Genomic DNA, 18,647 nt, shown 5'->3' with positions numbered 1-18,647 from the left:
TGTAAGTATCTTGAGAGAAAAGCTGAACATTAGAAGCATCAGTTGTGGCGTGCAAGAGAGACGATTGCGCTGGTATGGACATGTGGTGAGAATGGAGGAGGATAGCTGCGTGAAAAAGTGCCACACCCTAACAGTTGAGGGAACCCGTGGAAGAGGTAGGCCCAGGAAGACCTGGGCTGTGGTGGTGAGGCAAGACCTTCGTACATTGGGCCTCACCGAGGCGATGACTACGGACCGAGACCTTTGGAAATGTGCTGTGCGTGAGAAGACCCGGCAAGCCAAGTAAGATCGTTGCCAGTGCCCCTGGACTGGTTCTTGTGCGGGTGGCACATGAGATGCACCATTTTGAGCGTGGCCGTTGCCAGTACCGCCTGACTGGCTCCTGTAGGATTTTCGAGCGAGATCGTTGCCAGTGCCCCTGGACTGGCTTGTGCGGGTGGCACATAAAAGACACCATTTCGAGCGTGGCCGTTTTCGTGCGGGTGACACGTAAAAGCACCCACTACACTCTCTGAGTGGTTGGCGTTAGGAAGGGCATCCAGCTGTAGAAACTCTGCCAAATCAGACTGGAGCCTGGTGTTGCCATCTGGTTTCACCAGTCCTCAGTCAAATTGTCCAACCCATGCTAGCATGGAAAGCGGACGTTAAACGATGATGATGATGATGATCTTTGTTTTCTAAGACAACAATGCCCATATACCTTCTATGTGAGAAAACTTACATTAGTGGGGCCATGAAGCCTGGCAAAAAGAAAAGACAAACCCCAAAAGAATTCAGTTCTGATAAGAAAAATAATGATCTTCATTCTCTTAAGACACTGAAAGAATAAAATGAAAAAAAAAAAGGCATTGGAGCGGGTGATACATGCCCTGTGTGCAGATAATTTTGTTCACAAAATATAGTGTGGCTTACAATGCATTGTTTACCCATGCTTTTTAATTGAACTGAATTATTATTATTATTTTTTTTTTTTTTGTTAAAATATCACCATTATAGTATTTGTATACTGATGAAATTAAGAAATCAACTCCTAAATAAACGAAACCCTCAAATCCATTGCTGTACACACACACACGCATATCTATGTTTGTATTTATATAATTTTGACCTCTGCCTGAACTCTATGTATACTCCCATGGAATGAATATTACTGTGCTTTTCAAAGTGTAATATCCTGCATTACAATTGATTTAATCCCTGCTTGTATCTTTCAATGTATCCTGCTTTAAAATTTGTTGCACACCTACACGATTGTTATATAATTTCAACCTTGCTTTCCAAAGTGTAATATCCTGCATTAAAATTGATTTAATCTTTATCCATTTGTTTTGTTTTTCCTTTCGTTTACATTGTGTGCATGCCTCATTATGGGTTATGTTAGGGTTAGAGCCATGGTTTAGAATTAGCATTAGATAGCATGCTAAAGTGTAAATGGCCATGTATACTATATGCTAAAGTGGCATTAAAGATCTATTGAAACAGTTTACCTATCAGAAATTAAGTCATGAAAGGGTTAGCAGTGTCAATATACTTTATTTCACATTTCTATGTTTCTGAGGGCAATGAAATAAAATACTAGATAAGTACTGGGTCAGTATAGTTGACGAATTATGTCCTCCTATAAAATTTCTTGTTTGTGCCTTTGTTAGAAATTCTTGTTAGTACTATTATATAGTGCAAGCAAGAGAAAAAATGTTCAGAGAACATTTGCAGGCTTTCCCAAACTTAATGTGAATGTAGATGATGTCTTTTTTAAACTTCTGTAAATTAATATCTGATGAGAAAGTGATTCCGTGTAGAGGTTGCCATTCTGGAGAGAAATGAGTGGATAAAATATTTAGTATAAGGTTTGAGCTGTGAGACATGTTAAAGATGATGATGATGTGGCCTCAGTTTGATATAGTATACAGCTTATTAATTCACAGGAATAGCAACCTCGTTTAATACAAGTGAACCATCATCCATGCGGTCACATTTCTCTCTCACGCACTGTCTTGCAACACAAAACACCTCAAGTCTTTAGTCCTCACGACGCAGAACATTGGCAAATATTTTCTTATCTGCTTCCCCTCTGGCTAAATAAACCTGTCTCCTACCTTTCCTTCTGACAGTCTGATACAATTCCCTGCTACCACCATTCTTCCAGTCCTTCCATTGCCTGTTTCTGTTCCCCAATGGCCCTGTCAACTACATTGTTCCACCACCGTGTTACCTTGGGTCGAGAGGGGACTTTGCACTACCCACAGATCTGGTCACTAGCCCTCAACAGGTTGTCCCGTAGAAACCTCCAGTGGTCTTCCACAGCTTTGAGTAATACATCTCTAAATCTCTGTCCATTCGCAGGATCCTTAAGCTTCCAGACCTTTCTCCACCATGCTGGTCATCTTCTGGGCATCCATTTAGCCCTGATCCTGAAGTCACTAACTACTAATCTATGTTGTGGGGTGCATTATTCACCTGGGAAGGGTTTGGCATTTATAAGTAGCCATCTTTCCCATTTCCTGTTGAGGATGTAGTCAATTTGACTCCTGTGTCTACCACATTGGTAGGTGAATAGGTGACTGGCAGGTTTCCTGAAGTTAGTATTGCAAACCAGAAGATCATTTGCATCGCAGAACTCCAGCAGCCTGGTTCCCTCCTCATTGCAGGAACCAAAACCGTAGCCTCCATGTATGCCATGGAAGCCCCCTGAATGTTGTCCAACATGCCCATTGAAGTCACCACTCACAAAGAGAGGGTCCCTATCATTCATCGACGAGGTAGTCTGCAAGAGGGTGTCATAAAATCAGTCTTTCTGTCCATCAGGTAGCCCCAGCTGAGAGGCATAGGCCGAGATAATGGTTGCTAACCCATGATGCAGCACCAATCTAATCTTAAGTATTCTACTGCAGACTGACTACCTCGATTACCTTATCAACCTATTTCTCCACGAGAAGTATATCCACACACACCCCACCACCACCACCACGTCAGTGTTCCCTGCCCAGAAAATCTTAAACCTATGTTCTTTTGCCTGTGAGGGACCTAGCAGAACCTCCTCTCCACCTTACTTCTTGGATGTAGCACAAATCTACACGCCTCCATTCAAGCATCTCAACAATCTCACCATACCTACCATTCAGTGTGCCAACCTTGTGGGTATGGGAGGTGTGGGCTCATGAGACCCTAGGATGAGGGACAGCAGCATCATGTACCTGAAAAGAAAGCTCGCATTTGGCAGAATTCATAAACATACAATAGCCCTCAACCTGCATACACTAGACCATCATTTTTATGCGCTACATGATCACTTCCTTACATAGGAGATAAACACTAAGTAGGGATGGGGATGGGGATGGCATTAAGCCTTTAGATGGCATTAAGCCTTTAGAAGTGTTCATGGGAGACATCCGATATATATATATATATATAAATGGGTGGGCTTTTATAACAGCAGTTAGCAAATAATATATGTGTTTGTCTTGTTCCATTGTTACTGAATGTAGAGGTAGGGGTGTTAATGGGCAAACTGGGTCAAGTTGTGTGACCAATTGGTGAAGGCTAAGAGCATATAATCTCAAAACACTTTGCTAAATGAGAGTGCCTCTCTCTATGTGATTGTTTGGCCTCTAAAAATAGCAACTAAATTTGGCCATCAAGTTACACCGTGCATCTTGAAAAGGAGAAAACATAGAAGATAATGTAGTCCTCAATACATGATACTACCTGAGAAAAAGATAGGATGGTCACAACCTGAATGCTTTTTTAAGGTAACCCCTTTTCACCTATAAACACATTGGCAACTGATTCACTCACCTCACTTCTTGCCAGAAGATGACCTCTGACAGTCAACCAGACAGCTTTGATCTTTTGTACAGATGAAACATTTTTCAGCTATGAAAAGTTGGTTTTAACTACTATTTTGCACAGGCTAAAAATTTAGTGGGTGGAATGAGACACTTGTCTCATTCATTGTTATTAGACAATGCTATCAGTATATTAAGTCAGTCCTCACACAATTGCTGTAAAATTGTTATGGTATTAAGTAACAGACTAACATATCACAGGGGGATGAGTTCAAACCTTGGTAACACAGGGATACAATTTTGAGCTAGAGGAAAGAAGTGAGGCCTTGATGGCAACAATAAATTAAATGGAGAAATTATAGCATGCTGGTGAGCTCAATTATGATAAAACATAGAAAATCTAAATGTTTAAGCTTTTTTGTCATTGAATACAGTAAATAGAAACAGATGCAAGGGTTCAAAATCTTAAACTTTCCACACCCCATGGCGATCAAGGCAGATCATCATTTTCTAGTGTTCTCCAAAGACAGTTCATTGAAAGCTCTGATCAGTGATCCCTTTATGAAATCTTTCAGCTGTCATCAAGCCCAGGTATTTAATGAATAAATAAAAATTAAAAAATAAGTATATTATTATTAATGACTATAAAAATAGTAATAGTATTGAGAGAAAAAAATTTCCATAAATAATCTTCTTTGGTATCCATGTCTCATAATGACCATGGATTTACCTGATTTACCATGCGGATGACAAGACCAAAACCCACACCGCCCAATATTTTAAGCATCCCAGCAGTGACTCCTGATGGGCTAGGATCTTTCCCTATCTTCATTTCCTTAATAGATTTATCTACCTGGGTACTGTTGATTCGGATAGCTGGTCCCTCAGTTGCATCAACATTTGGCAGACTCTCCTCCTCCCATTCATTCTCTACATTTAGCAGTCATTCATAATGGCTTCTCCAAGCCTGTTTCTTTGCAGAGTCATTAAACGCAAGGGCACCATCATCCATGCGGACACATTTCTCTCCTATGACATCATGATTCTCTCTCACACACTGTCTTGCAACACGAAACACCTCAAGTCATTTTGTAAATGTGTGCAAATACAAGAGTAGGAGATGAAGAAAATACCATTTTGACTGGGCTGTTCATCAACAGTAACAATGAAATTTGCCATCAGTTGTAGGATAAAGCAATCACTTTACAACACTTTATTGGATTCCAATGCAAAGAATAGTCCATAGAATGCTCCAATAAGTCACAGAAAGTAACATTGTATCAAGAATCAAAAATACATAGTTGTCACAAATCTTACTGGACATTCATTATGCATTCAATAGAAAGGATTCCAAGGCTTTAAATGGTCTCCATAGATAAGTATTTGGTCCTCACTCATCTTCAGTAATCATCATCATCATCATCATCGTTTAACGTTCGCTTTCCATGCTAGCATGGGTTGGATGATTTGACTGAGGACTGGTGAAACCAGATGGCTACACCAGGCTCCAATCTGATTTGGCAGAGTTTCTACAGCTGGATGCCCTTCCTAACGCCAACCACTCAGAGAGTGTAGTGGGTGCTTTTACGTGCCACCGGCATGAAGGCTAGTCAGGCGGTACTGGTAATGGCCACACTCAAAATGGTGTATTTTATGTGCCACCCACACAAGAGCCAGTCCAGGGGTACTGGCAACGATTTTGCTCGAAAATCCTATGAAGGCCAGTCAGGCGGTACTGGCAACGGCTACGCTTAAAATGGTGTATTTTATGTGCCACCCGCACAAGAGCCAGTCCAGGGGCACTGGCAACGATCTCGCTCAAAAATCCTATGACGACCAGTCAGGCGGTACTGGCAACGGCCACGCTCAAAATGGTATATTTTATCTGCCACCCGCATAAGAACCAATGCAGGGGCATTGGCAACGATCTCGCTCGAAAATCCTACGAAGGCCAGTCAGGCGGTACTGGCAACAGCCACACTCAAAATGGTGTATTTTATGTGCCACCCTCACAAGAGCCAGTCCAGGGGCACTGGCAACGATCTCACTCGAAGGTCCTTACACATGTTGCGGGCACAAGTGTCATCACGATTTCGATTTCGCTTGCCCCAATAAGTCTTCGCAAGCTGAGTTTCGTGTCCAATGAAGGAGACAACATTGGCCTGGGTGCCAGTCGTCGAATTTCACTCGATTTCGATTTCACTTGCCTCAACAGGTCTTCGCAAGTGGAGTTTAGTGTCCAATTTAACTCGATTTCGATTTCACTTGCCTCAACAGGTCTTCGCAAGTGGAGTTTAGAGTCCAATGAAGGAAGGAAGTAAGGTACGCATAATTGGACTGGCTGGGCCTTAGATTTAGGTCTCACTTGGCTTGCCAGACAAGCGATTTTTAAAGACTCAGCTGACATAAAGAAAGTAATGGAAAGAACACTTTTCAGATGTTCCTCAACCCTTCTATGGTTAACATGGAAATAATGTATTGCTACAAAGAGATATGCTGATGCACATAGATAACATATCTGAATATGGGGAGATTCAGTTAGCAATAAGTCAGTTAAACTCTAGTAAGGTCCCAGGCCTAGATGAAGTATCCACAGAACTCTTGAATGCAAGAGACAACACTGAGACATCCACAATACATAGGATGATAACTGCTTGTTGGGAAGGAACTCTGATTCTCCAGGATTGAACTGATGATATATTGGTTTTTATTCACAACAACAAAGGGTCTAAGTATGTATGTGACAATTTCCATGGTATCACTGTTAGATTCTGTGGATAAAGTCATCTAGAGAGTAATGTTAAATGATAATAAATGAGTAATGATGGGTGATATTTATCCAATAATTTTACCTGAGATTCAATCTAGCTTCCAAGAGGGAAGAAGGAAAATGGATAGGATTTCCACAGCTAGGCAACTGCAGAAGTGTGTTTCACTCTATCACATATTGTTTACCTTTGTTTCAGTCTATCACATATTGTTTACCTTTGAGTATTTTGTTGAGATAAATCATGCTATGAAAAATATATGTGATAGGATGGCATTTTATCCAAGATAAAGATGTTTCTCAACTACATACAAACTTGAAGCCAGGGATAAGCTCCAGCACATTGCAAGAACTTCATATAACAATGGAGAAAAATTGCTTTTAATGAGACAATATGTCAAATATCAAAGGTTAAGTGTGTGGTCTTTAGTTTGTTTTAACTAGCTCAGTAAAGCCATGCTGAAGCACACCCATTGTTTAAATTACATTGGGATAAAACATCATCTATGTCAACAATCAAATAATCAAGTCATCCCATTTCACTATTTGTAGCTTAATAGAACAGAGATCAGTAGAATGGTGAGAAGAACAAAAAACAGCAACAAACACATTTATTATGATAATGAAGCTTGGTTGAACACAAATAATTCAAGATAAAAGTATATACTCACCTCTTACACATCCCAACACATTAGCTATACAATAATGCAATATTCTACCTTCCTATTAATTGATTCAACAGTTATAGCTTATAGCAAGTATACTCATAGCTATTCATATTCAGGTCAAGCAAACCACTAAAAATAAAGGACACAGAGCAACTCCTGATATGAACTCCTGGCAGGTATGTGCTATGGTGATTAATTAGTGAACATTCAGAATTTTATGTTCCAAAATTATAAATTCAAATCTTGTCCTAATTTTCATGGGTATAGGCTAAAATACAGTTGTTCCACTATGAAAACATCCAGCAAGAAATATTTATACTATAAGCTACAGACCATTGTTGGTAAAATAGATGAATCATATTGTGATCAAGGAAATGCTGAGACAAATCTAGCATAAAATAGTCTCACTTGAAGTGGATTTACTACAAGTAGATTGCCATAGGTATCATCATTATGAACCAGTTTTCTAGGCCTACGTAATCACTAACCTTAGCCCCTGCACTGATCCACAGTAACTCATAAAATTGACCTCAGTGACAAAGCCTACCATACACATTCAGTGACTCAAGCAACAGGGATAAAGATACAAAAGAAAGGCTGTGAATGGCAAAAAAGTAGTACACCTGACTTGATATTTTATGAGCCACTTACGGAACTTAAAAGCAATTCCATTGTTTTAAATTTTTCAAAACTCTTTTTTGCAAGATTTATTTTGCATTTCATAAAATAAAATTTAAAAACAAAAGCATATTTTCTTATTAATTCAAGTGATTATCATTAAGTCTCTGTGAAATGCCAAGGTTGTTCCAATTGTCTTGTCCTTAAAACAAAACATTAATATTATAAAGAGATTTAGTGATTTGTTTCACAAATAATTATACTGACCTGGAGATATGCTTTAATTCTTCTTTTACTGGTTAGACGGTGGCCAATTTGGAGTACCACTGTCAAAGTATTTTAGTCAACCATATTGCCCCAGTACTTGTATCAGTTTGCTACTTACTTTATTGATTTGTCAAACACATTAAGTTACAAGATCATCATCACTTAATGTTTGTCTTCCATGCAGGTATGAATTAGATGGTCTGACTGGAGAGCTGCACCAAGCTCCAGTCGGTTTTGGATTGGTTTCTACAGCTGGATGCCTTTCTAATGCCAACCACTCCACAGAGTGCTCTGGGTGTCTTTTACATGTCACCAGCACAGGTGCCTTTTATGTGTCACCAGTACTGGCCATGACCACGATTTCACTTAGCTTGACACGTCTTCTCAAGAATAGCAATTCACCAGAAGTCTTGGTCACTTGTCATCAGCTCCATGAGACTCAACATTAGAAGATCACATTTTACAACCTCACAAATAATAACAGTAGTTTTGTTTGACAGATGTAAACAAACACAGACACAAAACAGACATTTATACATCATCATTTTTGTCCACTTGCCTTTCCATGTTGGCATATGTTGTGAGCTGTGGTGATAGCTTTCCACTGTGGGACCAATACAGAAGTGGTGGTGCCTTGTACACTACAAATGTAGAGAGTACTCAGTAATCTAAGATGATTATTTTCACTTAGATATTGTGATTGAGGAGAGGAATTTTGGAAAGAACAATAACAGAAGGCCAAAAATGGGTAGGTGAAAGAAGTAAGAGTATGACAGAAGAGATGGAATTATTGTTGGAAAGGAGTGAAAGGTAATATCAGAGGTGAACAAAGATGAGAGTAGGTGATGGGTAACAATACAAGTAGCCCATAGGAGAGAGAGTGATGGCTGGCAGTACAGAAAGAGTGAAGTTAAACTGTATTGGACACAGAAAGATTCTTATGCATTGGCCTAGTGAAAGATGAGGGAACCAGAGAGGTAATGATAATGGCAGAGATGTTGGTGGGATTAAATGCAGATACCCACCAGTGTATCATTTGTCATTTGTAAGCAAAAGGAAGATAAAGTTACCAGGTCAGGGATGTGAGGTTTGGCATTATACAAATCATCATCATCATCATCATCGTTTAACGTCCGCTTTCCATGCTAGCATGGGTTGGACGATTTGACTGAGGACTGGTGAAACCGGATGGCAACACCAGGCTCCAGTCTGATTTGGCAGAGTTTTTACAGCTGGATGCCCTTCTTAACGCCAACCACTCCGAGAGTGTAGTAGGTGCTTTTACGTGCCACCGGCATGAAGGCCAGTCAGGCAGTACTGGCAACAGCCACGCTCAAAATGGTGTATTTTATGTGCCACCTGCACAAGAGCCAGTCCAACGGCACTGGCAACAATCTCGCTCAAATGTCTTTACACGTGCCAGGAAGGCGACGCTGGGCACAGGTGCCATATGTTAACCTCGTAAAGGGATGGTTGCATCCAAGGAAATACTGGTTCACTACCTAGTATCATTGGGGAATGAAATTCACTTAAAACAATAGGTATATATTAAGTATATAGTTTATATCCATTTAAAAGAAGAAAAGGAAATGGAGATAAGGAAGTTAATAATTGTTTATTATTAACAAATTGGTCATCTTCACTTCTTATAGCCATTTCAATTAATACTCAATAGTTTAATTACAAATTTGTACATTAAATTTACATTTATGTGACATGAGTATAATTTCATCAGAGAAAAAAAAAAGATGTACGTTTGGATGTTATATGCAGGCCTATCAATTCATTTCAGCAGACTGCTGAAGTTATAACATTTTTTCTCTGATGAAATTATACTCATGTCACATAAATGTAAATTTAATGTACAAATTTGTAATTAAATTATTGAGTATTAATTGAAACAGTTGTAAGAAGTGAAGACGACTAAATTGTTGGCTCCTGTGCAGGTGGCACATAAAAAAACACCATTTGAGCGTAGCCATCGCCAGTACCGCCTGACTGGCCCTCGTGCCGGTGGCATGTAAAAGCACCCACTATACTCTTAGAGTGGTTGGCGTTAGGAAGGGCATCCAGCTGTAGAAACTCTACCAGATCAGATTGGAGCAGCCATCTGGCTCGCCAATCCTCAGTCAAACTGTCCAACCCATGCCAGCATGGAAAACGGACATTAAACGATGATGATGATGATGATGTAGGCAAGGCTGTGTGGTTAAGAAGTTTGCTTCCCAACCATGTGATTTCAAGTCCAGTCCCATTGTGTGACACTTTGGTCGAGTGGATTTAGTAGATAGAAACTGAAAGAAGCCCAAAGTGTGTGTGTGTGTGTGTCTGTCCTCTCCTTGACATCATATAATGGTTGTAAATGAACATCATCATTATACAAGTGGTGTCCTCCATTTCTAATCTTCTATGAAAACATGTCCAGCCATGGATGAATTATTACCTTGTTTAAAACAGGTGAAGATTGGTGACAAGAAGGTTATCCAGTCACAGAAGAAAATCTACCTCAACATATTCCATCTGATCCATGCAAGCATGGAAAAGTTGATGTTAAAAAATGATAAGACTACATATGGATTTGGTAGACAGAAAGTGAAAGAAGCCAATCATATACATATGTGTGTGTGTGTGTGTGTGTGTGTCTGTGTTTGTATTTGTCCCACCATCACCACTTGAGAACTGGTGCTGGTTTGTTTAACTTAGCAGTTCAGCAAAAGAGAATGATGGAATATGTATCAGGCTTTAAAAAAGAAAAAAATAAGTATTGGGGTCAATCATTCAACTAAAAATGCTTCAAGCTGGAGCTCCAGCATGGCCACAGTCTAATGACTGAAACAAGTAAAAGATAAAAGAACGAACACATGGATGCTAGGCTATTGCCACTCTCATTTCAATGCATGTTTTGCTGCAAGTGGTCCGGTCTTCTACAGCACTTGTATATCACCATTCAACATGGTCATTTGTCATCTCCTCCATCAAATGCAGTATCAACAAGTCAGTTTTCAACAGTTTGTACCACATCTTCCTTGGTCTCCTTGTTCCATTAACTTGGAATGCTTGGAACTTTCTGTTGCAGCAATTATCCACCATACAAATCACATGCTCATATAAGTGCAGTTTTCTCTCTGGTTTTAACCAGTTTCTTCTTAGTTCATTTGTGCTATTGCATTCATGCACACATCCATAGGAGCAGGCTTGTTTCATTTCTTGCCAGCCTTTGCAAGTCCTCTGCATTCATAGCCTAAGTGTCGCTACCATATTTTACTGCCGTCTGAAAAACAAATATCATACAATCTGCCTTGAGGATAAGGCCTTTGTTGCTAGCAGAGGTAATAGCTTCCTGATTTTTTCCAACTTATTCTTCCCCTGGCTACTACATTTTGGAAACAATCACCTCCATTGTCAATTATGTCACCTAGGCTGTTATGTGTTTCTCCATGCTGGTATATTTTAGATTAATATGTTATTGAGTCATTTGCTTTACACATGGATGCCCTTTCTGGTGCTACTCTTACCCGTTTTCCAAGTAGGGTATTTTTTTTTTATAGTCTCAAAAGTACTAAGTGAGCAGGCAATTTATTGACAGAAGAGCTAACAAGAATACTGAGCAAACATGCCTTTTGCATAAGCAGGCAGCAGATGTACACAAACACACAGACACAGATGTATACACAATAAGTTTTTTTTTTCCATTTCTACCAACCAAATCCACTAACAAAGCCTTGGTCGGCCCAGGACTATAGTAGAAGACATTTGTCCAAAGTGCCATGATGTAAGGCTGAATCTAAAGCCCTCTAATTAAGAAGTAAACTTCTGAAATGCACTTCCATTTCCTATTCCCAATTCCTCCGTCTACGCAGGCTTTGAGACTCAGTCTCAACTCATGGCTCGCCACTTCATCCTACAGGGATATCAGCTCACCACCATCCACACCACCCTTGCTAGAGCACGTTCCGTGGACCGTGCATCTGCCATATCTCACCTCCCTTTTCCCCTCACCTTCCATCCCACCACCCTACCTCTCCAACGCACCATTCTCCAAGCTTTCCGGCGCTTCCAGTCCGACCCCTCCCCTCCTTCAAACGAGCCTACAACCTACGAGACCCCTTGGTCCACAGCTTCTTCCCCAACCCAACCTCCCAACATGGCTCATTCCCTTGCTCCCGCCGATGCTGCCGCACTTGCCCTTACCTCTCCAATACCACCCTCCTCACCGGCACCCATCATCGACCCTATCGCATCACCGACTCCTTCACCTGCACTTCTACCAACATCATCTATTGCATCTCCTGCTCTCTCTGCCGTTCTCTGTACATTGGACAAACAGGGTGCTGCCTGGCCGACCGATTCACGGAACACTTCCGAGACATCCGCCTTGGCAATGACACCCCGGTGTCACACCATTTCCACTCTACCGGTTACTCCTCGCAGCAACACCTGTCTGTGTTTGGATTGTCCTTGCACAGGGGCCATCCGGACTCTTGTTTGCACCGTGAACAGGGATTAATCTTCTCTCTTCGATCCTTTGCACCACATAGGCTCAACTCTCCTTCTCTCTTCATCTAACCCCTCCCCTACTTCCTCCCACCCACCTCTCCTGCTCCGACTGCTACTTCTCTTCACCCCTACTCTTTCTCCCTCCTCCCATACCCACCCCTACCCCACCTTCCCATACACCCTCTCCCACATACTCCACCTCTACCTACCCACATACTCCCAACCTCTACCCCCACCCCACCTCCCAACACCTTCACAACACACCACTATGCACACACCAGCACTGACCAATTCCCATCCCCACATTTTCACACCTACATACACACATGCATACGTTAAGATCACCAGCATTCTCTCACACACACGCACCTTCGTTTTGGGATCACTACTTTTTTGTTACCTCCCCTTCTTCTTAACTCTACAGTGTGATCCTTCTGTCCGGCATTCGCCATGATAGATCGCTGACCACTACACATATTTTTTTTCTCCTTGTTTCTTTCTGTTGAAGAGCATAGGCTCGAAATGTTAAAAACTTTCTCTATTCCCGAGCGTTATACTAAATCATCCATTTGTTGTTTACACCACCTGTCTTCGTCTGTTGTTTTTTTCATGAATTCTCCTTATATATATATATATAAACAACAATAATAAGGATTATTATGAAGTGGCATAGCATTACCTTTAATTCTTTTTATATATACAGCTTTACATAGACCTACACCTGTTTTAACTGCACTGATTAGTAACCATTGCAATTGCATCCCTACAATTATATAGGTACAGTTTTTTCAGGGTCTTTACTTTAATATCCTTTGATTTAACTGTTTAAAGATTTTCGTTTATCTACTCTGCATTGTAGACATGAACTATCTTCAATTCAAGTTTCGAGTGGATAATCACGTATAATCCATTATTTTAAAGCATTCGGTTGTTTAAATGTTTATTATTCACTTATACTGGGCAAATGTGAATTTCCTCATGTGCAAGCATCTCAAAGCTTGTTCCTGTCTAGAATTTATTATATAACTCTTAGATGTAAAAATTTGGTATAATTCTTCTAAACATAGGTCATATTTTTAGTTCCAGACCTGTATGGTTTTGCAGTACAGATTAATTCCCAATTGATAGTATAGTCTTTGTTTCTGTCTTTAATAGACCAGATTAATTTACCAAGACTTGTTTGGAATCTTTTATTTTCATCTCTAAATGAACTCAAATGATTTGCCAGTCTCCTCTTGAAAATTAGTGCATGTATTTATTTGGCAGGGGAAAAAAATGACCATCCCGAAATATAACAATATATATATATATGTATACATACACTTTACTCTCCCTGTACACACATCCATCACTCTCTCCTCTGAACCACTTCTATATAAACACATTTATGAGGTTGTTTTGCAATATTCCTGACGTGAAATTATGTTGAAACAGATATTATTATATTTTGGAATGGTCATTTTTTTTTCCTGCCAAATAAACACATGCACTATACATTTATTCTTCACTCATTTATTATTGCTCTTATTTCATCTTATGTACATTGTCTGGAAATCTTTTGCCACACACCTGTGACGACCTGTTCAGTGACTCTTCCATCCCATATGTGTCCTTTGTCTTCCAGTCAATGGACATAAGATGAAATATGAACAATAATAAATGCATGAAGAAAGAATATATAGTGCATGTGTTTATCTGGCAGGAAAACAAATTATCATCCCAAAATATAACAATATATATTATTTAAGACTTGGCTCTTATTTCTAGCAGGTAGACGCTCATTAAGCATCATTACGCTTCGTGCAAATTTCATAGCTCCTTAAAGCTATCATAACTGCGTTCCACCCATGCTACTACTGGTGATATCATCAAATTTTGAATTTATCCACAGATGATATGAACAGTAGTGACATCTGACTTCAAATCTCAGTGTTTGAATATTTCATTTATATATATATATATATATATATATACACACACACACACACTTTACTTTACCTATCACACAGCCACCACTCTCTCTTCTGAATCACTTCTATTTGTCACTCTTCACCTCTTGCTATATATCCATTTCTGCTACTTATCATCACTTTCTTCTTGTCAATAACTCTGACAAGACATGACTAACAGATCTACTGTTTTAAATATAACCTGACTTTTATGTACTATACTGCATATTTTGATATGTAGTGGGAAATAGTATAAGGTGCAGTGTTGCCTTTATACATGTACTTTCTCAATCATCCAGCTTATTTCCATACATTTGTTGACTTAGTTGGTGGCTACTGTGGAGGTGGATAAGCTGGAGGAACTGATTAAAAAAAATGAAAGTTGCTGTTCTTCTGTATTTATTTTAATCTGCTGCTGAAACAATTCTACCTTCCACCATTTCTAATCAACATAAACATTAATAAAAGAGAGAGAAAAAAATTGAAGATAAAATTTAATAATATTTAAAATTTATATTGCTTGGCATAAAAATATTTTATTACAGTAATATAAATGTAGGTTGGATCCTTCTATTTTGTTTTTTAAGAGAATCAAAACTCATTTAATTCTACTGATAAATATAATGGAATAAATATTCTAGTTGTCTTTCATTTTTGTTTTCTACTTTGATTAGAGAAATGAATTTGTCTTGCACAACTGAGCACAAACTTTAATTTTTTTTTTTTATTTCTGACGGATGAAGAATTAAAAATGGAAGGAGAAAACAAAATAAGGAAGTATTTGTAAAAATATTTCTAGATTAAAATATTGCTTAACCCTTTTGTTACCATATTTCTGTTGAGATACTCTGTGTTTCTTTCAATTAATTTTAAATATAACAAAGAATTTAGTAAAATAATCTAGTTATTATTAAGCTAGTGTTAGGAACATAAATTGTGACTAAGATTTGATGGAAGATTTTAATTCAGAACTTTTGGAAACAAGACAGAGTCAGAGGCAGTTTCAAGTGGGTTGGTATCAAAAGGGTTAAAGAAATTATATGGAAATGATTTGAGAGAAAACTTCTAATAAAAAAAAATAGTTATAACATTTTTACAAACTCAACAAATACTTATGAAAGGACTGAAAATGAACATATAACCAAAGATGTATACTACAGGGCTCTTGTTTTATCACTCACATTTACTCAGATCTTCTGACTGATCAAATTTGAATTTAGACATTGATGAATGATGTGTGCATTGTCCGTTTGCCATTGGTTGCTATAGGTTGCTTGAATAGTCACTTTTCAAACCTGGATGAACATTCTCTGTGCCAGGAAGCAAGTTTCAAGTAATGAGCAACAAATACAGTCAATACATTTTTAAAGTTCGCAATAGATCTTTTATCTAGATTCCTCTCGATGTCACCTGGTTGATGCCAGATACTTGGAAATGGATATGGAATCAAATGGAGGATTTTCACACCTAAAAAACAATAAAAAAAACAATATTATAAAAGGGCTGAGTCAGGTGTCCCTTTTGTTGCTTGTTAGCATCTCTCAACAGTAACTGTGCTGAGGAAGGTGGAAGAGAATAAAAAAGTAATGTAAAGAGAGGTAGATAAGATAGATAGGTGGGATGAGGGGAAATATGATGAAATAATGGAATTATAAAGAAAGAGAAATTAATGTGTGGTGGGGAATGAAGAGAAGGGAAGGCATAGATAAAAGGAAAAACAGAGGGAATGATATATATATATATATATATATATGTGTATATATATATATATATATATATGTGTGTATATATATATATATATATATATATATATATATATATACATATATATATGTGTGGAGGCGCAGTGTGTGTATGGGTGCGAGCATGTTCATTGTGTGTGTGAGCGTGTATGCGGGTATATGTACATATATTTTTTTTGGCGAATGTGTGGGTGAGCATGTGTGTGTTTCAAGTGAGGGTGGATGAGTTTATATATATATAGGCGCATGTACGCGGGTGTGCCGGCGCGCGTGTATGTATGGACTGGTGCGCTTAAGCGAATACTATGGACATTTTTACTCCCTTACCTTTACCCCTCCCCTCACTTAGCGGTCATTCTAATAGTTCTTTTGTCTTAATAACAGTCAACCACACAGTAATCTCCCTTCGTTTAACGGTCATTTTCATAGCAATTTTCAATGGCCAGATAACTGAAGAGATGGCGGCATGGGTTTCCGCCCCAGCATCCAAAACTCAGAGTTATATCATGGCTACCGAATAATTGTCACATATTATTTACAGATATATATATATATATATATAAAGAGATTTTAAAATAGGGTCTATTTGTATTGAGGGAAATACAATGTCAGTTAATTTTTGCTGAATGTTTATAGAGCTGAAGGATCAATGAAAATACAATAAAGCTGGTAAAGATCTAAGGCAAAGATGAACAATTTTCAGTATGAAAACAACATTAAAGATATTCATTAAGGTCCCTGCTGAAAATTCAACAAACACAACAATGCATCATTCTTTTTTACATGTTCAATTTAAAATTTTAATTTCAACACTCGGTAATTGATGAGGACTATAAAAAAATTTTTAAATGGAGTACATGTAGTCCCTCTCAATATATGTACACAATTATTGGCACTCTTTGTCAAAAATGGATTTTAATTGAATTTCTTGCTAAAATTAGACGTCTATGAAAATGCTCTTATGACACAATAAAGTGAACTACTAAAGCATAAATTTACTGAAGGAGGACATCTGATGATGCTTAATATGGTTTTCTCAGCTGGTAAAATTTCAAGTGTGTTTCAAAATTATTGGCACCTACATAATATTTTAGTTATTGCACTGCAAAAACCACCAATTTGGGACACAATATAAGAATATGTATCAAACAAAAGAAGTTAAGTTATCATGAGAAAGTTCTAAACTACAGAAACTTCTAGAATAATGCAATGCAAATGGATAAGATGACAGTGATTTAAAAGAAAGTCCTTGAATGACTCAAATAAAACATAAAACATCTTACGGCTATTTCAGGGAATATACAAAGAGGTAGATACATCTTTTCAGCTTCGGTAATCACATTTCCTTCAGAGATTCGTAGTTATAAAAGTTTTTCAAATATTTAAAGAATTTCGAATTTTAAACAGTGATGTAAAAATTGTAAATAAATATAAAAATTTCAAAAAAATCCAGAGTGCTTATTGTATGACTTAAGAAAGATGGAAGAAATTGCATATTTGTGGCTAATCTAAGTTATATGCACGAATAACATCCAAAGTGAGTCAAAAACTAGATAGGGAAACCTAACCAGCATATACTTTTTTATTTATTAAACTGAAAAAAATTTTAAAAGTTGAAAGAAGCTTGTGTCGATATGAGATCAAAACCTCAGAGATCTTATTAAGTAATAATTTCTTGTCAGTTTGTAATATTTTAATAGCTTCGTTTAAGCATAATTTACAGGCTTTTGTGTGAGTATTACCATAAAAACCCATGTAATTTGCACAACTGTGTAATTTATGCAGGTGATTTTCAGGATAAAAATTGTTAAAAAATTATTCTACTCGTGTAAAATTCACACCCAAAAGTTTTCAGAATTGCCGATATGGCCAGGGAAAAAAGGTTTCCAATTTAGTTGTATTTAGCATAATTTCACTTACTTATGATTAAATTTTATGAAATTTTCATTAAATAAAACTAATTTCTGTTTAACAGGTATCACATTGAAAGCTATTAAATTATGAAGTGTTTGTGTTGTTTATAATAAACTTTATTTTACATTTCTTGCCCACAGGAGATTATGTCCGATCTTTAGCATACTTCTGTATGTCTTCTCAAATCACAATCACAGGAAAAGTTGTTGATAATTCTGATCAATAAAAACAAAGCTGATAAATACGCACAAGTGTTGCAAAATAAGTTTAACTACCAATAAACATCAGCTTGGATCACACTTTACTCAACCAACAGAGGAAGGTGATCGATCAAACTGATTATGTAAACAGAATTTTGATTGGTCAAAAGTGTCTTCTTGTCTCAAGCTCTGATTTTTCGCCTATTCTTGTTGGAACCTTTGATACATAGTATCGAAATT

General features: G+C 37.9%; 1 protein-coding gene across 1 annotated transcript in view; it reads right to left on the bottom strand.

Moving 5' to 3' along the window:
• Nucleotides 1-15,067: 15,067 nt before the first annotated feature.
• Nucleotides 15,068-18,647, bottom strand: part of LOC106876983 (glutaminyl-peptide cyclotransferase) — an 88,848-nt gene continuing 85,268 nt past the window's right edge. Inside the window, exon 7 of the mRNA XM_014925755.3 lies at nt 15,068-16,018. Within this exon, the coding sequence (XP_014781241.1) occupies nt 15,834-16,018 (185 nt within the window). The 3' untranslated portion in view covers nt 15,068-15,833. The remainder of the gene's footprint in view (nt 16,019-18,647) is intronic.

This window comes from Octopus bimaculoides, chromosome 11 (genome assembly GCF_046866305.1).
Source record: "Octopus bimaculoides isolate indiv1 chromosome 11, ASM4686630v1, whole genome shotgun sequence".
NCBI lineage: Eukaryota > Metazoa > Mollusca > Cephalopoda > Octopoda > Octopodidae > Octopus > Octopus bimaculoides.
The sequence above is the reverse complement of the archived record's forward strand: the minus strand, read 5'-3'. Positions and strand labels throughout refer to the sequence as shown.